Source organism: Scleropages formosus, chromosome 11 (assembly GCF_900964775.1).
Source record: "Scleropages formosus chromosome 11, fSclFor1.1, whole genome shotgun sequence".
Lineage (NCBI taxonomy): Eukaryota > Metazoa > Chordata > Actinopteri > Osteoglossiformes > Osteoglossidae > Scleropages > Scleropages formosus.
This window is the reverse complement of record NC_041816.1, coordinates 8,230,862-8,255,270: the sequence shown is the minus strand read 5'-3', so window position 1 is coordinate 8,255,270 and position 24,409 is coordinate 8,230,862. Positions and strand designations below refer to the sequence as shown.

The window sequence follows — 24,409 nt, the reverse complement described above, 5'->3', positions numbered from 1 at the left end:
AACACTTTTCAGTCAGTATTTAATTACTTGCAATGCAATTTGCTGTTATTTGCCAGTGACTCAGCATATCTGTACTGATCCCTTGAATTAAAATAAATCAATAAAACAGAAATTATCTCTTGGGACACAAGGGTGGATGTGAACCAGCAGGAAGGAGCCTCCACAGAACAGGGACAGCTTCACACTTCACATTTGCAATCTAGGATCGCTCTTTCAGCTCTGTAAAGCATTTGTAGATGGGCGATTGGCAGTAGATGGCTTTTAAGTGGCTCCATTAGTCTTTCATGGATGATGTAAGGCATTTTCCACCCAGCTTATACACCGTTTAGGATTTTGCCCCCTATTTACGCTAATCGACTGATAAGGCAGACCTTTTCGCGAGTCCCTGGAGGGTGGAAAGGCAGCCTCTAATGCTCATTAGGTGTAATTGTGTTTCATAAGCGGCCGGATCCATATCGCTTCCATGCTTGCTCAGTGTTTGCACTGGGTTGAACCAGGAATTGTGACAACAGGTCAAAAACCATGAAGGGTCCACAGTTAATGATGAGGGACTTGTAAAGCACAATCAGAGAAGATCCAAGAACCTGAGAAATTTGTTCATTTCCAAAATGCATTGTACAGAGAATGTATTTTTCACTTAAGAAAATGGTGCTTTCTTCCTGCGGTCTGTTGACACCATCTCTGGAGAAGGAATTGACTTGGTTGAATTTCACAGCCGATCTGTTGATTGCAGAAACAGTTCTGGAACCATTTGCAAACGTGAAAATCATCCCTTCTTCCAGCCTCACCTGGTGCCTGGTATCACGCCAGTCAATGAGACTAGGCATTGCTTGGGTAATTAATGTTCACATCTGCTTTTGTTGCGACTGCAGCACTATCTTTTTGTGTGGCACAACAGAGAACTGGACTACAGGTAGTCCTCAACTTACAACACATGTGACTTACACTGACCTCAATTTACAAAGTCCGTCCTATTAACATTACTATATTATTTTCTTTACGTTTGACCATAATGTCTACTGATGACTGCTCCATCAGTTGTAGAAAAACAGGCAGTATTTGTTATTTTGTGGACCTTAGTGTTTCAGAATCTCATAGTGATTGCATTTTGTTTAAAAAAAGTTTCCATTTGGGATTCATTATTCATTAATAGGGGTGCGGTGGCGCAGTGGGTTGGACCACGGTCCTGCTGTCCGGTGGGTCTGGGGTTCGAGTCCCGCTTGGGGTGCCTTGCGACGGACTGGCGTCCCGTCCTGGGTGTGTCCCCTCCCCCTCTGGCCTTACGCCCTGTGTTGCCGGGTAGGCTCTGGTTCCCCGTGACCCCGTATGGGACAAGCGGTTCTGAAAATGTGTGTGTGTGTGTGTATTCATTAATAGGGGTGCGGTGGCGCAGTGGGTTGGACCACAGTCCTGCTCTTCGGTGGGTCTGGGGTTCGAGTCCTGCTTGGGGTGCCTTGTGATGGACTGGCGTCCCGTCCTGGGTGTGTCCCCTTCCCCCTCCTGTGTTGCCGGGTAGGCTCCGGTTCCCCGCAACCCCGTATGGGACAAGCGGTTCTGAAAATGTGTGTGTGTGTGTGTGTATTCATTAATAAGTGCTGTTCGATATTAACTACGATTTTCATGAAGAATTACTTGTGCTGTATTTCATTTTCTATTTACTGAACTGCATTTATATATTATCATTATTTAGTATTATTTTAACATCAATATTGTATGGAATTTGTGAAAAAAATATGTAACAAAGTCCTATTATACAAGTTTACATTCCTGCATGTTAATTTTTTATACATTTTGTGGTTTATGTATCATATGCATAGGGGGCGCGGTGGCACAGTGGGTTGGACCGGGTCCTACTCTCTGATGTGTCTGGGGTTCAAGTTCCGCTCGGGGTGCCTTGCGACGGACTGGCGTCCCGTCCTGGGTGTGTCCCCTCCCCCTTTGGCCTTACGCCCTAAGTTGCCGGGTAGGCTCCGGTTCCCCGCGACCCTGTATGGGACAAGCGGTTCTGAAAATGTGTGTGTGTGTGTGTGTGTGTGTGTGTATTTATGGTCTAATGTATTTGTTTCTTTGCCTTATGCCTGTGTTCAAGTGCTCTGTGCTCTGCACTGCTTGAGAAGAGCACTCAATAAAAATAAATTGAATTGAATTGAAATGAATTTCTATAATACAGTAAAAGGGGATTTTTCAATACTGACAAATTCAACTTGCAACAGGGTGTTGAAATGGAACCGTGATGTACACGGAAAACGACCGGACTTCACAGGGCCAGCAACGGCGCGGCCAATAAAAGATTGTGTTCCCTGCCATCAGCATTCATTCAAAGAAGATATAATTTAATCCAAATAATATGTAAATACTGAACAAAATAAGAGTGATTTACAAGTGGACATCAATACCAGTGCCAGAACTAGTAATTTAATTTTGCATATGTGCATCACATTTTTCACTAAATTAAATAACTCACTTCTGTGAAAGGATGGAAATGAGCATCCAAAGGCTAAAGCAAATAAATAAATAAATGTACTAAAACCTCAAGGTAGGTATGCTTGACATTGTCAGCAAATGGAAGAAAGGGCACCGTTAGATGTCCTGAAGTAATTACCGTCTGCGATGCCGGGCCTGTATTTATGAAAACAGTGCGCATTAACAAAAGAAAAAGATCACGCAGCTGGACACACAGCCGGTATTATCACTTGACAGCACGAGGCCCTCTGTGTCCACGCATGCCAAATAAGCAAACGTGACATTCTTCTCTCAAATATGGCAAATATGCTCACCACTCCTGATCCTCGCAGTTATGAAAACGTATGGGAACACAGAAAAGAGGAGATGGAAAGGACCACAGGAATAAGCAAAAAGAACCACAACAGTGGAGCTTCCATTCCAATCAACAAAGCCATTCATGCTGATTAAGATTGGTAGAGTACCATTATAGTACCCTGCACTTAAGGATAATTTATTACTGACTGTCTTGCCCTCTGGGAAGATGGTTTAAGTTTTTCAAAGCCTTCTATCATATTAGCATTTGTAAATTATTGTTATTAGGCTTCTTTTATCTGATTTCTATGTCCAAGGTGATTTGCAATGTTGGGTAACCAACTTTACAATGATTTACATTTTTATACAGCGTGGCCATTTTTACTCTCAGGGTAAGTATCTTGACCAAAGGTCCTACAACAGGAAAACGGACTCCAACCTTGGTCTTTGGAGGCAAGGTGGCAGCTGTAACCACTGCACCCCCTGCTGTCAGAATTGAACTGAGAACCATAACTGTGTTGAGCTGAAATTCAAGGTTGGCCTGTTCAACCTCATCATGTTGGACACAACCTCCCATAATCCATCATGTAATTTTCAGGATTTTCCTTTTTTCACTTTCTGTGCCAAAAGATGGAAAAGTACCAACAAAACCATTTTATTTTCTCTCAGAAAGACTAAATGAACCTGCTCCTGCTACCCAAGAAAACAGTTAAAATAAATGTCTCAAAAGATGCCTCAAAGCTTTGTTGTTGTGGGGAAAAGTGCTGCAACAGCATTGGCTGAAAGCACCGCATCAAAGATTCTCCAAATATATTTGTTGCTAGAATTATTATTATTATTATTATTATTATTATTATTATTCATAAAAAAGTGCTTTGGGAATATATGAAACTTTTACATGTATACATTTTGGTGTTTTTGGTGAAGTTTTTCAGGGCACTCAACCCTAAAAGACTCCTGGGAGATGAAGTCCACAAGTTACAAACAAAAAACGTCACCCGTGTCCTTCTCAAAAAAAAAGGAGCCAGCATCACTTCTGCTCATCTTGAGAATATGCTGCACAATGATTTTTTGCTGAAATTAAATAATTAAAGTGGAATTATTTAAATTTATTTTTTTAGCAGATGCTTTTCCCCAAAGTAACTTCCAGCAAACTCTATATTGTGTTATCAGCCAATGCCTCAGTCTCTAAGGTGACTTACACTGCTAGATACACTATATACAATAGGTTACTCATCCATACATCATGGAACACACTCACTCACACACACTACAGGTGAACCTGAACAGCTGATCTTTGGACTCTGGGAGGAAACCTACACAGAGATGGAGAAAACATGCAAATTCCATTCAGATTGAGCAGTGATTGAACCCACGTCCTCTCGTAACCCCCAGGTGCCAAGAAACAGCAGCGCTACTCACAGTGCCACCCATTTTTTTTTTTTTTTTTCCACCAGCAGAGATGAAGGGATTCCGGTTTAGACGTGTGCACTGTCACACTTGACACCAGAATTGTTTATTTGATTGATTCTCCACGGAAACGTTCCCTTTAATTCTATTTACTCATGAAAAGAACCAAGACAGGACCATGAAACAGATTAGAGTGGCTTTTTCTTGCCTTGCTGTGATTACCATAATCATTGAGCTTTATAGACAGATTTAACACATACCCCCCCCAACATTCGCTCCACAAATATTACTTTTAATGTTGTTGTTGTTATTGCTGCTGCTGCTCGTTTCTCCCCCATTATATGTGCATCTAAGCGGGAATGAAGAGGCTGTTCTGGAGAGTTCCAAAAATAGGCCTTACTCCTACCGGTTCCCATTGTCTTCCATCGCCAACCCACATCTTCCTCACAGCAAGAGTTGACGTGCACTCCTTAGCAGAATCCATTTGGCAAGGCCTGTAAACGCAAGCACATGTGTCTGTGTGCATGTGCGTGTGTGTAGGAACAGAGGGGCCAAGACGGGCTGACTGTGCTGTTTAGGGATAGCGTCAAGAGAGTTGGTTCATCCAAGAGTGGACCGAGACGAGCTGGTCATTTGCCCCACCCACCTGCACCTTAGTAAGGGAGGGGGTCAATTAACAAGGTTAAATTATGGAAATGATGGCAATTCCTGTTGCCCCATGTGCTGGTGAGTGACAGGGCCACTGGTGCGCTTTGCTGAAGTTCTTCTATTTTTTTTCTTTTGCTAAAAATAACACAAAAAGGGTAGATTCTAACCTTAATTTATGAACAATAAGGCCAGAAAATGGTGTAATGGTTAGAGTTATTATCACTTCCTGTGTAATATCCTTAATCAAGGTAGTTACCCTGAACCACACACACACACACACATTTTCTGAACCGCTTGTCCCATACGGGGTCACGGGGAACCAGAGCCTACCCGGCAACACAGGGCGTAAGGCCGGAGGGGGAGGGGACACACCCAAGACGGGACGCCAGTCCGTCGCAAGGCACCCCAAGCGGGACTCGAACTCCAGACCCACCGGAGAGCAGGACCCGGTCCAACCCACTGCGTCACCGTGCCCCCTACCCTGAACCAATACAGTAAAAATGAGCCTGCTCTATAAATGGGTGAATCAGTATAAGTAAAATTTTGAAGAAAAATGTCCAGTACATGGGTGGCATGGTGGCATAGCAAGTAGCACTGCTGTCTCACAGCACCTGGGTGGTGTGAGAGGGCCTGGGTTCAATCCCCTCTCAGTCTATGTGGAGTTTATGTATTCTCCCTGTGTCTGCATTGGTTTCCTCCCACACTCCAAAGACATGCTGTTCAGGTTCACCCATAGTGTGTGAGTGACAGAGAGAGAGAGAGTGTGTTCCACTGGTGTATGGATGAGTGACCCATTGTAGGTAGTGTATCTAGCAGTGTAAGTCACCTTGGTAAATAAGGTGTGTGGGCTGATAACACTACCTAGAGTTCACTGGAAGTCACTTTAGAGAAAAGTGTCTGCTAAATAAATAAATGTAAGTGTGCATAAGTAAACAAACACAGTCAGATAAAACATCCATGGTAGTTCTGCTGCTGGGAGGATTTGTCCCAGAAATACTTGTGTAGGCCCCTAGAATCTGCAAATTGGCTGTAAAGTGAAGTACATCATTTACAACCAATTGACTTTCATAGCAATATCCAGAGTACAAATATTAGTTGTCTTCTTGAGGTGTGCGGGAGGTGTTAAGCAGCTGTAAAATATCTTTTACAGTTGGTGAGCAGGACGAGTGGCACGGCACAGCTCAACTCAGATGACTGATTTTGTGGAGTGGGGTGCGCCCCTGGGCCTCCACCAGCAGGTCTCACTCAGTGGAAAACACGCCACCCAGCTGGAACCCCATCCCCAAGGTGGTGGGCAATGCTGTCTATTACCACTGCAACTGTTACCACTTCTTTATTAAGCTGACACTTACAAAACACATGTTACATCATATGTAAAAGTTAGGTGGCTGTAATGCAGCTGTGTTTGAAAAATAGGCTAAATTATGGTTAATTCTATATATACAAGAGGAACGTACCAGAAGATGTGGAAAGGTAGGTAGAACTGGTGTTACACATCAACTGGGCTGTTGGTGAAGCTGTGGGTTCACAAACAGGTCAGTCTCCATGGAGTTTGCATGTTATAACTGTATACTGTACACCTGGGTTTCCTTCAGGTGCTCTGATCTCCTCCCACAGTGCCAAGACATGTTTCAGGTGGATTGGTGAATATGAAGTGTGTATGTATGTGTGTATGTGTACCCTGCCTTACACTCTATTCTTCCAGGACAGACTCTGGATCACTTTGACACTGAGATGGAAAAGGTAATGGTTACTGATGATGAACAGATGATTATATTCAGACATTGGAGTTCTAAAATGCCATCTATGACTGAGAGTGATGGGAAAATTTGCAAAAATAAACCTTTCCTGTATATTCGCATTGTATTAACAGCTCAGGTCTGCTCGCACATGAGAGCCCTCATTGTGGCAAGCTGCCTCATGGAAGCTCATCCATTTTAAAGGAAGTCCTATCAGAGAGGCTCTCGCTTGGGGCACACCTCTGCCGTGTGTTTGTTTCACTAGATAATGCCAGTGAAAAACGAGAAAAGGGGGACACCGAATTTACATACTGTTAAACTCTAATGGAGCAATTACCATAGGCCAATCACATTTAAGGAAAGTTTCAGATCACAGTGGGGGTAGCAGGAGGGCGGTGAAGAGGTGCTTGCGTATGCCATTCTCTGTGCACCCTACGACCTGGGGTCTCTGTGTCTCCGTTTGGTGGGATCACATCCCCCACTCCCCCTTCATGGCCAACCCAAACCACTTTCAGTGCAGCATGAAGACATTTACAGAGCTGTCAGTGCAGATCTCTGGGACGCTTCAGAGGATGATGTCGAAAAGCAGTTGAGGTAGCGTAGATCCGTGGGTCCCAGCTGTCGCATGCCTCCGGCTGTGTGCAGAGCAGAGGGGCAGTAGGTTGTGTTGTGTGTGGAAGGTGCCAGAACAAAGCTGCTTTCTATGTAGTCATCACCACAACACCGTTTCTGTTCTCTTGGAGTGGGTCACTGTTTCTGATGCAAATCAAGGTACAAGAAGCAGAGTAGAGCAGAGCTAAGAAGACACTTAAAGGTAGCAGGGGACATTGTGGTTAAAGCTACTGCTTTGAACTGAAGGAATCTGGGTTCAAATGCCACCACCTGCTGTAGTACCCTTCATCAAGGTACCCACCCTGAACTGAAGTACCCTGCTTTATTAATAGGTAAATCTGAGTCTATAGAAAAAGACATGTTGATAATCATTTGTTCTTATATCTCACTTGATGATATTGAGGAATACTCTAAATTAAAACTGTCTGACACGCAGGCCAAGACACATCGGCAGCATTCATCATTCTGTTCACTCCGCCTGCCGTTCACACTAATAACTCCTCTCCAACTTACTCACCAACCTTCAATCACAGCATAAAAAAGGGAATATTCATAAGGACTCCGTGCCGGCTGAGATCTACCCCGAAAGAATATGGTTAGACTGATGGTGTTTCCCGATTGCAGGGCTTCTTGGCAAGACTGAAGAAGCATGAAAAAGGATGAGCAGCCTTCATAGCTAAATACCTTCCCATGGTGGGTTGTGGTTATCAGTCGAAGGGTACAAAGCAAACGTTATTTTACATTTACATCTACATTTACATTTATTCATTTAGCTGACGCTTTTCTTCAAAAACGACATACTGTACATCTCAGCAAAAATACAATTTGTGCATTACATTAAGAGAAAAAGACATGGCTACAGACGTGATTCTTAAGTAAACCTAGTTTGTTACTATCCACTTGATGCACCGATGTTCATCGATCGAGTAGGTGCATAAATCGCAGGATGACCTCCTACCATTTTTTTATTTTTATTATTTTTATTTTTATTTTATTATTTTGAGGCTTTGAAATTCTGGCACCCTGCCCTTGATAGCAAGTCACTGCACATCTGGTGTGGGTTGACAGTGAAAATGCTAAAGTCATATGTGCATGGCCCTCAGCAGGACTCCAGCACCAGAGCACATATTCAGTGAAAAAGAGGATATTTCCTTAGTCATCTTTCCTTAGCAAGTTAAGCTCCCATGAGATGATTCCCCTTACCACCAGTAGGTCAAGCCTTAGACCAACTTTTCATATTAAATGGCTAAAACTGAAAGCCATCTGGCTTCCTATGGAGGAGAACACCTGCTTTGGAAATTAAAAAAGAATAGAAGATGGTCAAAGGATCTGCACCCTGACACCTACAGGATTTGATCAGTCTCTCCAGTTCAGCAAAAACACTGAACTTCTCCATCTCTGGTCGCCTGGTTATACACACAAGGGTCTAAAATCAACAGTTTGTATGTTCTGTGTTTTGTCCCCGATGAGGTGGAATGATTTCCCTCTGTGTCTCAGAGCTGCTGAATCCCTCTCAGAAGTTAAGAAGGATCTCGGACCAATCTATCAGAGTCACTTCTCTCCTGATCTTCTGACAGCTACATAAATGAGGCCATCAACATATCATGTGTTACAATCACCTTTGTATTTCCAATTAATTTGGTACAGAGCATCTGGTATAATATGCACCAGCGAAAACAGTGATATCAGACACTCTGACTGTGGTTCTGTATCCGAAGCTGCTGATCTGGTGTCAACGCACTTTGTTTACTCTGAGTGGTATGTTGCTTTGGAAAAAGCATCTGCTAAACAAATAAATGTAAATATAAATATAGGAATAAAGTGGGGATTTTACAGATGCCAGCTCTCCACACTCAAGCAATGCCTCTGTGGGAAGATCCTCTTCCGCTCAGAGACTGCAAAAAAACACAGCCTGACATGAGCCAGATCTTCGGAGGTTAATTTTAACACTGCGGCAACATGTCGCCCTCACAGAGCCATGAGTGGAGGAAGAGAGCTGCTTTCGCACCTCTAATGACCAGCAGAAAACGGCTGTTAGAATACTTTCATATCTAAATATTATCTGTAGCATCTCATACTTAATATATGCTTTTTTTGTTCAAAATGCGCTTTGCCGCTCCACAAACAATCAGCATCTCAAAAGAGAGCATTATTTGTTAATGTCATCTCAGGACAAAAATGCACAGTTTTTACCTCTTGTATTATAGGAGTATCTTTGTTAATTTCAACTAAGCAGAAATTTCAAGCTGTCTTCAGCTATTCGGTCTAACACTATGCGCAGAGCATTTCTGGAGGAAGAAAAGAACTACACTGGCTTTTCAGCTCAAGAGCACAATTGGGTTCATGACTACTTGAAACGTGTTATTTTTGTCATCCGGCTCGTAAATGGGTAAATAACTGTAAGTAGCTTAATACTGTAAGTTGCTTTGGAGAAATGTATTAGCTAAAAGAATAAATGCAAATGTGTTTGTAACTCCAGAGCCATATTTTTTACCAGGTCATAGTCTATAAAATAAAATAAAATCTTAATAATACAGAAATTATTTGATTTAGTTGCTGGTTAGATTCAGCAAAAAATAATATCTACAATAGTCTGTTACATTAAAACTAATGTAAAACTAATGAGTGAAAATAAAAATATCATCTTAACAAATCTTGTTCAGCACCAACAATTGATTGATTCATTCCATAACAATGCAGCATTCCTCCTAGTATTATTCATTACAAACATTTAGGAACAGCAGCTATAAATACATAAGTTGTAAACACTGTGGAACTGAGCTGAACTGTCATTCTCCGTCTATGTGCTCCTTACTGTCATGTATTGTCTCAGAGGGTATACACAGGTCGCATTTGCTGTCTACTGACAGGAATTTTTATAAACAGATGTTTTTAAATGCAATATAAGCATGCAAAATAAATAACAGGAAAATGTTGGAATGTTCAAAAATGTGTAACAATCTTTCATCAACATGAGGAGTCAGAATACATTCTGTATGAATGTGTATTATATACATAAGACATATAATATACCTATTTGCATGTATACACCTTATGTGTTTGCTTTTCAAAGACAGAATGCAGTGCTGTCTGTATTGCACTCTGGCCATACATTCATTATATTCAACAGCAGTCAGTGACTATTAATATCTTGAGCCAATTAAGCTACCAGAATGACCAAGTGATACAAAGGACTGTATAAATGACAGCTAATGGTGTGGAAATGTGACCTTTTTGCTGTGCAATTAACCACAGGCTGACCTGAGGCCTTTCCTTCCAAAGTTTGTGACCAATGATTCGCCACCAGATTACTTCCTCCTTATTATATTTTGGCCATAACTCATTTCCCATCTGTCCCGTGGAGCGAGCTGCTTTGTTCCGATAACCAAAGGAAGCAGTTTTCCTTCTTTAAATTACATTTCTATAGCCACAGCAATTTCTTAGCTGAATAAATAATCAAAGCAATATTCTGTATCTCACTGACAGCTCCCATAATCTTGCAGTTTAATATGAATTACTGAATATTTATGGCTCCTCATCAATGCTATTTGTGCAATGCATGCACAGTGATATCCAAAATGAAGGCGTCGGACAATAAGGAAACAGATCAATCAAGATGGACGGGCACAGAGCGCGCCACTGCTCATCAGGACAAATTATTACAGAAATTGATGAGCAAAAAATGCAGAAATTAAAGTTACATCACAGAGGAGCGATATGGTTGCTGTGACATACATTATAATCATAGTGACACAGCACAAAGTAGATAGATCTTCATTCGCCTTTGTAGTGTCAATGCACTGGTTTGTTCTTCATCTTTTTCACTATTTATTTAGTCTTATTTGTTCGATGCAAATTAGATGGTGCTGTGTTAGACACTCAAAGAGAACCTCTTAAGAACTAATGCTTTGAAATCAAATGGCTGGATACTGTGTTAAAAATAGTGCTTGTTTTCAAATACTCCTGTCGTGGCCCACAGATCATACCTAAATATTTGTTTATGATGTGACGATGCATGACCCACAGGACGGGATCTGACGAGACTTTTCCTGAAACTTTTCTAAGGTGTTTGAGCACCAAAAAAGTTGAATTTGACATAATATGTCAACAAATCGTGTTGCTAGGCCGACAATTCTCAAAGGTTTTTTTTTTTTTTCTAAATAAATCAATAAAAATGTACAAAGAAGACAAATGTTTTTGCTTTTTGTGATTTTTTGAAGAATCGGTAGTTATTATTGGATATATACTTTGCTGCCCAAACTTCTGTCTCTAGGATTTTGTCCATCTCTTAAAAGTCAAAATTCCACCAGAAAGAACCGCCTTCATCACAATTTTTAAATTAATTTAGTTGCCACCTTTGTCCAAGGAGAACCTTCGTGTTAGATAATCATCTTGTGTCTGAGACAAGTTATTGCTGGTGTCCCCATCCAAAACTGGGTAGCCCCTTTTAATTGTTAATACACCAAATATAAAGCACTACACACACACCTTCAGAGCCGCTTGTCCCATATGGGGTCACGGAGCCTACCCGGCAACACAGGGCATAAGGCCGGAGGGGGAGAGGACACACCCAGGACAGGACGCCAGTCCGTCGCAAGGTACCCCAAGCGGGACTCGAACCCCAGACCCACCGGACAGCAGGACTGTGGACCAACCCACTGCACCACCACACCCCCTATAAAGCACTAATGATCCATAATGTTGTTACACCTTTTCACCAACTTCCACAACATAAAATTGCAATTCATAATCCAGTCCACAGTCTTATCACAGTGTACTCACCTCATTCACCTGTAATGATATCACATGGTGTGTGTGCGTGTGTGAAAATAAACTCCGGAATGTAGCATCTGTCACTCTTGGCATGCCCAGATCTGACCATACACAGCACAGATGTACACACACACACACACACACATTTTCAGAACCGCTTGTCCCATACGGGGTCACGGAGCCTACCCGGCAACACAGGGCGTAAGGCCAGAAGGGGAGGGGACACACCCAGGACGGGACGCCAGTCCGTCACAAGGTACCCCAAGCGGGACTTGAACCCCAGACCCACCGAAGAGCAGGACTGCGGTCCAACCCACTGCGCCACCGCGCCACAGATGTACAAAATGTGAATAAAACTGGTAAAATTCTGTAAAACTGGTGACCATTAATTGTATGTGTCCAGATACCTGGTGTGGAGGATGAAGTGCTCATGAAGCCTTGTGACAACTCCATGAAACAAAGTGTATTTATCATACATAAAATCTGTAAATGAATCACATTTTGGCAGAACTCAATTTGAGGATTAATAGTGATTCAACCCTTAATTCAGGTGGATATTTTTACTGTACCGGTTCAGGGTGAATACCTTCATCAAGGGTACTAGAGCAGGAAGGGAAGGACATTCTGAGTGCAATGCAGTGACCGTAACCACCACACCATATGCTGTCTGCTGCCGACAACATCAGACGTGGAAACTGGTTTCAGACACATAACACCATCACTGAAATGTGGCCCAACACATGGAAGCAGCTCAGCTACTGAGCCCCTAGGAATGAATTAACAGGGCTTCGGGTTTGGAGTTCTACTGAGAACCCTGCACCATCACTTGTAGAGGTATGGCGCTGAGGAGGGACCCCATAAAGAAAGACCCCAAATTGTGAGTCACAGCCACAGCTCCCAGACCATCCATGGGGATGGCAAATATGGTTGTGGAGCATGGTGTAACATGCGGTTACCATCTGCCATTCACTCTCTCCCACGCCGCCACACACACACACTTTACATATATGCTAATGGACCCAGCCAACAGCCAGTTGGAACGACAGTGAGCTCAGTCACTGACAAGACAGGAAGTGTATATGTATAATTAAACATCAGAGGGTGAAGCAATAAAACACATGCGATGGAATGAGCGTAATCTTCGCCTCGGGTTCCTCAATAATCTACCCGAAACCGCAGGCCGACAAAAAACAGAGATCTGAGACATATGACCCATTTTAATCAAACGTCCTCCTTCCACTTGATTCATTTTTTAATTAAGCGCAAGGGAGGAAATTGCTGCTCTCGAGCCTGGGACCGGGCGGGCGGACTAGGGTGCAATGTGCTGCGGCAATGCTGCCAGTGGGAGGAGAGGTGCTGGGGGGCGGGGAGGAGCTCTCCATCGGAACTGTCTGTGTAGCCCACTATCTCCGGGTGACATGCAACTTATCTGCACTCCGCCAGCCTTGCTGGCAAATATTTAACCTTGCGGAATAATAAGAGTGGGCCTCCATCAATGCTGCCATGGCTCTGGCTGCAATGCACCAAGTGATCCGGTGCTCACCTTAACTTCGTCACATGACGTTGCTCTCTACAAAATCTTTACATGGTCTGGTCTTACATGTACATATATTTATTTGTTTATTTGTTTGTTTATCTGACACTTTTTTCCTAAGTAACTTCTGGTGTTTGGCTACTTTTGCTAATTTACCATTTACAGCAATGTTTTTCAGGTCAGCAGGTAACCAAGCGATTACAGCTGCCTCTTCTGAATTTGGAGATTGTAGATTCAAATCTCATCTCATGCTATCGCACTCTTGCAGCAGTGTTGCTGAGCAAGGTACTTACCCTGGACTGATACAGTAAAAATTATTCAGCTGTATAAATGAGTAAATCACTGTACGCTGCTTTTGGAGAAAAGTCAGCTAAATTAATGAATACTGGGTAATTTGTACTGTATCAGTTTGGGGTAAGTACCTTGATTAAGGGTACTAGTGCAGGAGGTTATATTCAAACCAGGATCTGTCAAGTACAAATATGTAATTTCTAACCAATATACCACCTACTGGATGAAAAGACGGGGGGGTGCGGTGGCGCAGTGGGTTGGACCACAGTCCTCCTCTCCGGTGGGTCTGGGGTTCAAATCCCGCTTGGGGTGCCTTGCGACGGACCGGCATCCCGTCCTAGGTGTGTCCCCTCCCCCTCCAGCCTTACGCCCTGTGTTACCGGGTTAGGCTCTGGTTCCCCATGACCCCGTAAGGGACAAGCGGTTCTGAAAATGTGTGTGTGTGTGGATGAAAAGACAGGAAATGATCCCAAAAGGCCAGGGCAGTAGGATAAAGAAACCCCTGTGTACTCACACACAAACAGACTAAAGAAGTGTGCAATATGACATATATGATACAGATGCATATTTTAATTAAACAGATTGCAAATACTCAGAAAGCCTCACCAAGAGTCTCCCAGCACCAAACTCAGCTAGGCAGCTCGGGAGCCAGAGGAAAGCCTCTATTGTTCGGGTCCAGCAGTGATCCCACAGAGGTTGCTCCAGAAAAGCCATTAAAATGCCGTTTTAATATTGAATCATCAGCTGTGGCTACAGGGACTACTTAAACAGACACTTTTAAATATTCATGGACCACTTAAACACTGCTTTTCCTCTTTGTTTCATAACATAAAGAAAACAGATGTGTAAAGGTGAAATGAGAACAATTGTTTTATTAATGCAACCATTTGCCTGCAGACAGCCCTGTGAGGCCATCACCCGTTCAAGGAGTATGCTGCAGAACACAAATTGTCGTTGGTGTCCAGGGTAGAGTGGGGGCAAACGGTGATATTTCACAGATTTAAATAACCTTCGCAAAACAATTAAAGGAGCAATTTGGCATTCCACACGTCTGCAGAAAATCTATGTTACTGACAGATTTTTGGAGGCTTGGTGCGGTTGCTGTGACCATATTCATCGCCACTCATTATAATAATGATAGATAGCTTATTATCAAGAGGAGCAACAAGCCATTAACAGTAAGCTGGGGAGTTTGATATTTCAGACATTAATATCTAGTGTTCTTTACAGCTGACTGTTTATGTCCTGTGAAGTGTTTGATGCGACATCACCGACAGTACGGCTTGAGCCCTCAAGAGCTGAGAGCTTACAAGCACATGGATGACATCTCACCTGACATCCCATACATATGTGTTATAAAAATGTCTTAACCAGTGTGCTGTAATGAAATACACTTTTTCAAAAAGTAAAACATGTATTGGAACGGATAAAGTTTAAGAAGTGATGAGGTCTTATTTGGCTACGCATAATTCCTGAACGTGAGGAACCTGTACTAGGCTGTGTATGGTTATAATTATGACATTATAGCCTGCAGGTCAATATAATATGATATCAGGATTACGGAATAATCAGTGATTTCATTTTTTTAAATTGTACTGAAGATTCCAATTAGAATCTTTTTTTTTTACAGTTAAAGTCACTAAAACAGTTACTTTTCAGAGGATAAAGAATTAAACCCACATAAACACGATGAAAAAACCATGATGACATGTCATCTCATTAATAAAATCATAGTACAACTATGCTGTAATTGCATTCCTGCTTAACAAGCCATCCTCATGCTTGCTGTCCCTGGGTGTGAACAAACGAGTGAGCAAGCATCTTGAATGTGGAGAGGCCGGGGCTGAAGGTGGTTGTCGGCAGGTAAATCCCCCTATCCACCAGATGCACCTCACCATCTGGCCCAGATTTGCAGAACCAGCCCCCTCCCCACCCTCTGTCCGCATGCTTACCCTTCTGTCTCCAACCAGGGCTGGAGTCACACTCCTCCCCAACCCCATCCCCATCCCCATCTTCATCTCATCCCCAGCACCTTGCTTTTATCTGGGCCGTGCTTGACATTTCAGCTGCACATAAAGAGTAAATTAGACAAACTCCACCATAAGCAAAGTAAGTAGTGGAAAAGCAAACGTGGGAAAAATTGCTATCTGCTTGTCCACCTGTGTCACTGTGAGCCCTTTCTGTGGCAGATGATGCCATATACATTACTTGCTTAGCCAACTGGTGGTGGTGGCTGTGATGAGGAGTGGGTGGGGTGGGGTGGGGTGGGCTGGGCTGGGTTGGTACAAGGGAAAGGGGCAGATTTTGCTCAGTTGCACTGACAGGTAACGAATCACTGCACATACCCCCTCCTCTCCCAAGAAATAACAGACCTTCTCCCCCTGTCACACCCGCCACCCTGGGTGCGCAGACCGTTTCCTGGGAAAGCCATCCCTGCTTTAGTCCGTATCAAAATAAAAAGACAAACACACACAATGAAAGAAGAATGAAAAGGAATAGAAATATTCAAATGAGTGAATTAATGTTTCCACACGATAAGCAAGCTTAATATGTGACTGACAGTCGGATTGCGGGGGGCACTCACCCTGCCAACGAGAATTGGGTCAGGTCCAGAAAACTCCTCCAGCACAAACATTTGATTCCAAACCCATCCCCTCTTGGCTCGAGTCAGAGTTCCGCGTACTTCGCCAGGCTGGCGCATTCCTGGCGCTGTCCCGCCTTGGTCCAAACCTCTCAACTGGTTGGCAAGGGCACTCATTGAGGTATGGGTCGCACACGTAATCCACACAAGCAGCAGCGAGGTCCACACACCTCGGTGCCCCATCCCATTGGGCCGTCTCAGCGCCATCTCCGCAGCCTCTGCGGCTTTCCCTTGGACAAAGCTCTCACTTCTCCTGACGTCTCACTGCGGCCTCGGAGTTCATGGTGTTGTGTTTGTAGAGTTGTGTCTCCAGAGAGAGTTCAGTTGGAACATGGTCCTCATTGGCCAGGCCATCCGTTGCGTCATCAACGCGTAAGTCCTGGGGGGCAACGGACAATGGAGGAGGCACTGAATAGCAGGACAGAAGGCACAATGATAGGTTGGGTGACAGGGTTAGGGAGACTTAGGATCAACAAGGGCACTTGAGGCTCACCTTGGCTCTTAAAGGCACATTGGGATAGGGAGTTGAGGACACAAATGGAATAGGAGAGCTAAGAACTTGAAAACGAGGGCAATTTAAAAAGTGGAAAAGGCGTAGATGTACATGTAGACACCATGGAAGGATGCTTGCTCTCTGATCACCTCGTGCTGTTTGCAGCGTCTGGTCACAGAGGAACATCTCCTCTAGCATAGACAGTGCAGGCAGGCATGGCACAACATCCTGCATGTGCCATGGCACCTGTCTCCACTTCCCACAGCCAACTGATTGAAGGACGATTTCGACACCCGCCAAAGTCACAGCATCTCCTGATGTGTTTGCACAGTATTCTGCTTCAGGGCAGACTGGATCTGCCTGCATTCTTCATGGAAAATTAAATGTGGATTGTATATTTTTTTTCACTCTTTGCTTTGCAATAAATAAAACTGGTTTGAAATTCTTTACTGAAGTTTTTTTTTCTTCGTCTGTGACAAAAATCTTACCCACATATATAATTTTACCTATATGACAAACTATGCAAGATGCCGGATTTGGTACATTACATTTTTCTTTAATTTAAAATAAAAGGCCACAGAGGCAATATTTTGAGAAACCGTGTCTTTCTTTTTACACTTAAGTTTCTACCTCATTGTCTGTCCTTAGGTGTCTTTGATGCGTTAACTTAATGTACTACGATAAAGCACACAATAAAGGCAGTGTCCTCCACGGGAAGGCGTCGCTGATGGTATAATGATCAAACCATAATCAAGAATGGACAATCACAACCTGTGTGTCTCATACCGCGCTGCCTGCAGCGCGTGATCCCGCCTTCGTAACCTTTATATCTAGTTATTCTCTTTATGCAAATCAGGTTCATATGCAAATACGACTCGAAGAACAATTAACGGCAACGATACCACAGCTGCCTCATCAGATTCACAGCGCATCGGAGCGCGCCTTTAACTTGTTTAACTTAGACTGTAGAAAAATGCGTTACAGATGTTAAATAATAATAATAATAATAATAATAATAATAATAATAATATTGACACGGTGCGGCTCACAGGTCAACCATAACTACTAATAACGAAAACAACGGTAGTGGTGATCATCATGGGTTCACACAGAAGAGCAACAAAAGAAGAGATACCTGGAACCCAGCTGTTGGAGTTTCAGGCTTTTTCACACAATCTGCTCTCCTTTATATTTATATTTTATATTCTTATTTTGAAAATCAAATATTTAATTGTGGATAAGAGTTATTTTTTACTTCTAAACCTAATTATTTTTACTCAAACATTGACTGCAGGGAAGGAAATGGAAGACTTCTGATTTTACAATCAAGCAATTAACTAGAAATAATACACTATTTTTAATATTAATAAAAGAAATGGTGCATTACACTGATAAAAGTGTGTTTGAAAGCACATAAACGTACTGCAAACGAATAATATTAATAATGAATGATAAAGACATGATGAATGTTTTGGAAAGGATGTTTAAGAACTTTTCTCTGTCCCCAGTGAGACAGATGGGCACGTGTGGGGGGGGGACGGGGGGACGGGGTTGGTTGTTACGGTATATCACACACACTTAAATACACAATTTGTACAACTGTACAGCCAGGCAGCTACACAAAGAGCGCTTAGCTGCACACAACTCCCGACGAGCAGAGACCGGGGCAGCGATCCGGTGCGCGCCGACTAAACCGCAACAACACAACACAACTCGACACAAACACAACAGTAAACATAAACGCAAATAACCCACAAATGCAGACCGAAACGGGACCACGACCGGACCCGCAGGTCTATCTGTAAAAACCTGCATTTTTTTGTCAAGTTGACTGAATCGCGCTCTCCCTGCAGCCGTTCAGCCCGCAACAGCATCCGAGTAAAAAAAATAAAAAAATAAATAAATAAATGAATAACAATAAACTACGACTAGAGTAAAAACCTATGATCATGGTAAAACCCCGGACAGCCAGGCTACCAACCCACAGTTATGGTGAAACCACACAATCGTGGAACAACCCAAAACGAGGGTAAAAAACTGAGGATGATAAAATCGCTCAACCACTCTCAATACACCTTGTAAAAATCCCACACGGAGTACAAACCCGGGTGGTGAAAGTCCAGGTGCTGCGTCGACATGTTCGCTGTCCCCGGTGTCTGCGTATCCACTTCCATTCCCACTTAGATCCTGTCCCACTCTTTTTATAACCTCGTTATGGGTATAAATACCTAAATGAGGAGTCTTAATTGGCACATTAATATGGTACATCCCCGCGCTCGCACCCGGTGCACACACCTGGGGGTGGGGGTTGGGGGGGGGGGGGTTACCTGGACACTTGAGCCGAAAGCTTTGGAAGACAGAGATCCCCTCGCGATGGACATGCGCTCTCTCCCAAACCCGCACTAGGCTCAGCGCGCCGCGTTTCAGCACCGCCGCGCGACTAGACAGCTCCTCGAAGAAAGCGCGCGCATCCGCGCGCCTCCATGGTTCTCTAACGAGCGAGTGAAAAACCAAGCATAAGGGTGGATGCTCCCCCAGGAAAACCAAAACACATCAACCGACCGAACACTCGCTCCCGCTCCTCATGACCCCTGGTATAACACAACGCACACAGTTATGAACATATTATATTTCGACATCACGCTCTCTGTCCTGTGCGGGAGCCAGCAGAATGCACTTTCTGCCCAGTTGTGACAGAATTGAGCTGTCACTTATCATGGTCATCATCAGTAGTCATCCATGAGTCCACCTCCGCAGAGCCGCACCGAACAGTGGAAACTGAGCAAAAATCGATAAATCAGATAAATGCATTAATGTTGATAATAAGACGATTATGGGAGTGATGTGAGTTTAGAGACTCGCGCGACCCCACTTCCCCGCTCACCTGTTAATGTCGATGTCGGTGTAGTCGCAAATGCTCGTGCTCGTCTTCCGGACTCACCCTGCGCGATTCAGGTGTGTGAACCATGTCAAACCCGCTAGGAAGCAGGTGCACGGGGCCGCACGTCCTCGGAAAGGCAACTTGGGCAACAAGAAGAAAAGGAGAAAAAAGCTGGATGGAAAGGAAGAAACGCGCCGACAGGAAGGAAGGAGTTTGGAGACGCGCTGGAATCTGAGCGGTGGGGCAGCGAGCGTGTGTGTGTGAAAGAGAGAGAGAGAGGGGGATACTGGGTGCAGGTTGTGCGAGTGCGGAGGGGGACGGTGGTGGAGCGAGTCCCCGCAGCCGGAGCGTGTCCCACTGGGCTGGCCAGGGGGCAGGTCTCCCACTGAAATACACACCCACCGGGGGGGCTGGGGGCACAACTTTTATGGCCGTATTTTCAACCCTTTGACCATTTTCGGATCTGTCGGATTTTTTTTTCTCAGAAATGCCATGGAAAGAAATACCTGCATTCTGTATTGTCCCACATCCAAGCTGAGTACCGGCATTCGCTCGATTTTTTTTTTTATTTTTCATCAACGTTACGTTTTTTTCCCAGGATGTCGACATTGTTCCAGGTGTTGCGCCGATTTATTTCGAACCGCTTGTGCTTTCTTTAAACGCGTAGAACCCACACCAACACCGGTAATCTTATTTATCATGTATGGAATAATAATAATAATAATAATAATAATAATAATAATAATAATAATAATAATAATCTCCCTTCAGTGAGGGATTCAGTGATCACATCATGAGTCCACATATCCTAATTCATGGTAGAAAGCACTGCCTGCTCGTTAATAAAGTCGCAATATCCCAACAGTTTATGTATAAAAAAATTAAATACATAAATACAAGCTGTGCGGACAATCTTCCTTCAGATAACAAATTCTGACAAGTGACTGTGCTGAGGTTTTCCCTCTCTCTTCATATGAAGTTATGAATTACACAATAAACTGCTGTTTGAAGAGGGAATAGGGCCAAAGCTGTTGTAGGAACAGTGGAAATTTGAATGTGGAAGTACAGATATAGGGCTTTGGTGGAAGTGGCGCCCTCTAGCGGGAAGCTCACTGGAACATGTCACACCTGATGAAAGGACTCCAGTCATGGTCAGCAGGGCCTTGGGGGCAGAAGACTTCATTAGTCAAGGAGGATGTTCACACTCAATAGACTTGCAAGTGGCCCAGTCAGGAGGATACTTTATACACAGGCTAGCTTTCCATGATAAAAAAGACAAGACATCCAGCAAAAAAAGCATAATGATGCTTTGTTATTTATTCGTAATAGTTTGTGGAGTTGGTGTATTCGCAGCATTTCATGGTATGTCTGAAAGTGTGGTATTGTTTAATTGGGATAGTTGAGTTTGTGGAGTTGCAGTATTTGTTGAGGATGAAGGGCATCTAACATGTGTGTGAAGGGGGGGGTCTGGGATGCCAGACTGCACTGTTGAATCTTCCTGAGGTGTTGTGGGCCTAATTTAACCAAACAACGGCAAAAGGAGGTGCCCACTTGACAACGTTAATGAAAAACCCATATTGGCACCGTGTGGTTGATGTGGTGGTTGGGGGAGGAAATTAAGCCACTTGGTCTGGAGTCATGGAGATGTATGAGGGCAATGCCTGATGTTTTTTCTCTGTGGCTTCACTGTTGGGCTGGGTCCTTGTGTACAGCCATTGTAATATACGCATGGGTCATAACATCTTGTTCTGCGTGTTGAATGCCTACAAAAAAGGAAAGCGCACGACTGCCTTAATATGGTTATGTTTGTAAGTGGCTTGATAATGGGTGCTGTTATTATAATTTCAACTTTGGCGATGCCACAGTACTGGACTGAATTGCACCTGAGTCCAGACACTGCTTAAATTGAGGTGTTCAGTTGTTCGCCGAGCTTGGCATTTAGGTTGCAAATGTTTCAACACCAGTCAAGGTGACATCATCAGTGCGCAAGTTGTGTGATTTGTGTTGGATGCTTCCTCCTTTATATGTAGTTTGATGGGTGGGATTGCCTGAAGCTTGGACATGATTGGTTGGTTTCATGTGACCTTGAGCATGAGCAGTTCTTCTGATTTCTGATTGGTCGGTTGCTGGTCTCAAACCGGAACCAGTTTCATACCGGTTAGGCCCTTGTTGGTCCTTGCATTGTATTGGCTCGTAGATGGGGTCCAGATCAATATGTTTGTTTATGGAACTGACTGTAGATTACCAGGCCTCAAGGAACTCCCTTGAATGTTTTGTATCTGCCTGGGATAAGATTTCTGCATTGTCCATATTGAATGTATGTCCTTCTTGATCCTGGTGTACGGATATCATGGACAATGGGTCATGCCTCCTGGTGGCCAGCTTGTGTTCATGGAGCCGAGTTGATAATTTTTTTTCCGGTTTGGCCGACGTAGTATTTGTTGCAGTTATTACAGATGATTTTGTAGATCACCTTCAATCAACCGAACACCTCAACCGTCAACCCGAGCTATGAAGACCACCAATATTCTCTATGATCTTCACCTGCTTTAATTACACTGTAATTGACTTCTTTCACAGAGTAAAATCAGAATCAGTCTGTTACAAATCAATGCACCTCTCTGCTGAAAAAGTGTAATTTCCCAGTGACCTGCAGCACAAATATGAAACCAAGCTGGTGAAACTGAAGAAAATGTTAACTTCTATTTATTTAGCTCAGCTAATAACATAGTTCATTTTCCCCTTTCCATAATTACAGTAATTTTTTTAACACCAGTAAATTTTACCATTTTAATGCCATGCTGCTCTTTTTTTCCTGTGTTGGCCTTACTTCACATAAACAATGACTATAATTACTCTTCAAAAAGCCATTAAGTAGGTGTGAACTTTCCATAACTGCATTTGTTAACTACAATGTCGTTTGAATCAATAATTTTGAGAAATTGATGAAAAAAACAAAAGGGTCATGCTTTTGAAGGAAGTCGGTAATGACCACCAATCAGCTTTTGTTTCTTGTGACAAGTTTCTGTATGAATAACAGTTAAGCATTAATTTGGGTCACAATATCTAAAATATACCCTCTATATAAAGACCCTCAGAGAAGGTTGTGTTTCCATGAGACAGCAGATAATATAATGGTTTGAGTGACTGCTTTGCAATGTAAAGGTCCTTAGTTCAAATCCCCACCTTGCTGTGATACTGTTAATGAAGGTACTAACCCTCAATTAGTACAGTAAAAACTATCCTGATGTGTATGTAGGTGATTCAGTTACTCACCATACAAACCTGACTTTGAAAGGAGGCCCATAAATGCAATGAATTTAGGTTATTATTGAAATGAATGAACAATAAATCCTAATTAAGAAAAAGGCTCTATATGTGTGTCCTTGGAAAGCAGCAGCCAGACCAATTACATATTTTCTCTTTCTGCTGGTCCAGGATTCACAGCTAAATGAGGACCCAGCCATTGCCGCCATGGTAATAAAAGTTGATGCGAGCACTTGTGCCCCATGTAAAAAAGGTCTCCGTCATTGCCAAGGGCGCCGACAAGCGAAAGTGTTTAAACGCTGCCCACGTTCTCCATCCCCAGCAATCTAATCTTATTTTCCCACTTCAGAGACCGTGAGAACGGCTCTCGCTCAACAGGCTGCACATGAAAGGACTGGCCATGCTGGGCTCTCCGTCTCCCGTACAATGACGATTATGAACAACAAAGTTAAAGATTTCTGACAGGAATCTGAATCGTCAAGTTTCAGGTGCAATTTAAAATATCTCAGTAAATCATCTCACTGGCTGTTAGCTGTGTGAGCGGATGTGTCTTGACCGCTTGACTCTGTTTCCTGGAATTGGAGCAATCTGAGCTCCTTTGTCCTTCACTCCTGCTGTTTGTGATGAAATGTGGCAAAAAACACAGCCGGCAACATTGAACAACGCGACTTACAGGTAAAGTGTTGCATGGTCTATTCCAGTTCAAATAAAGGCACAGACAGGTATTTTAAAGGCTGACACATCAAAGCATGTTTAAACACAACTGACCTGCTCTCATTCAAAATGCATGCGCCCAATATTTTTATCTGCGCAAAGATGTGGCACGGTCACTAATCAATATAGAAATTCAATTGTTCTTACCTACAGAGTATTAAATTAGTAGCTGTTAATTTTTAATGATATTCTGAAAATATTGCCTGGCTTTAATTTGACTCAGCCAAACCTTTGAGAGGTATTATTTAAATAAAGAAGGGATATTACTATGATAGGAGGTGCGGTGGCGCAGTGGGTTGGACCACAGTCCTGCTCTCCAGTGGGTCTGGGGTTTGAGTCCTGCTTGGGGTGCCTTGCGACGGACTGGCATCCCGTACTGGGTGTGTCCCCTCCCCCTCCGGCCTTACGCCCTGTGTTACCGGGTTGGCTCTGGTTCCCCGTGACCCCGTATGGGACAAGCAGTTCTGAAAATGTGTGTGTGTGTGTGTGTGTGTGTGTATTACTATGAGATAATAAGTGCAAAAAATCTATTTGGCTGTGCACAGCTTTCCAAAACCCTCTGTTTGTAGATATTGAATTTTATTTCATTCCTGTTTCAAAATTCTCAGTTAAGGTCCTGTATGTGAAAAACATGTTTGCATTTTTTAAT

General features: G+C 43.3%; 1 protein-coding gene across 3 annotated transcripts in view; it reads right to left on the bottom strand.

Moving 5' to 3' along the window:
- cdh8 (cadherin 8) overlaps positions 1–20,024 on the bottom strand; it is a 79,585-nt gene extending 59,561 nt beyond the window's left edge. For 2 of the 3 annotated variants that reach the window (XM_018752385.1, XM_029256478.1), the window contains exons 1-2: positions 19,783–20,024; positions 16,349–16,784 (exon numbers count right to left, since the gene is read on the bottom strand). In XM_018752385.1, the coding sequence (XP_018607901.1) occupies positions 16,349–16,612 (264 nt within the window). In that variant the 5' untranslated portion in view covers positions 16,613–16,784; positions 19,783–20,024. Of the gene's footprint in view, positions 1–16,348; positions 16,814–19,782 lie in introns of all 3 variants that reach the window. The other variant, XM_018752386.1, reaches the window with a different exon arrangement.
- Positions 20,025–24,409: the final 4,385 nt, after the last annotated feature.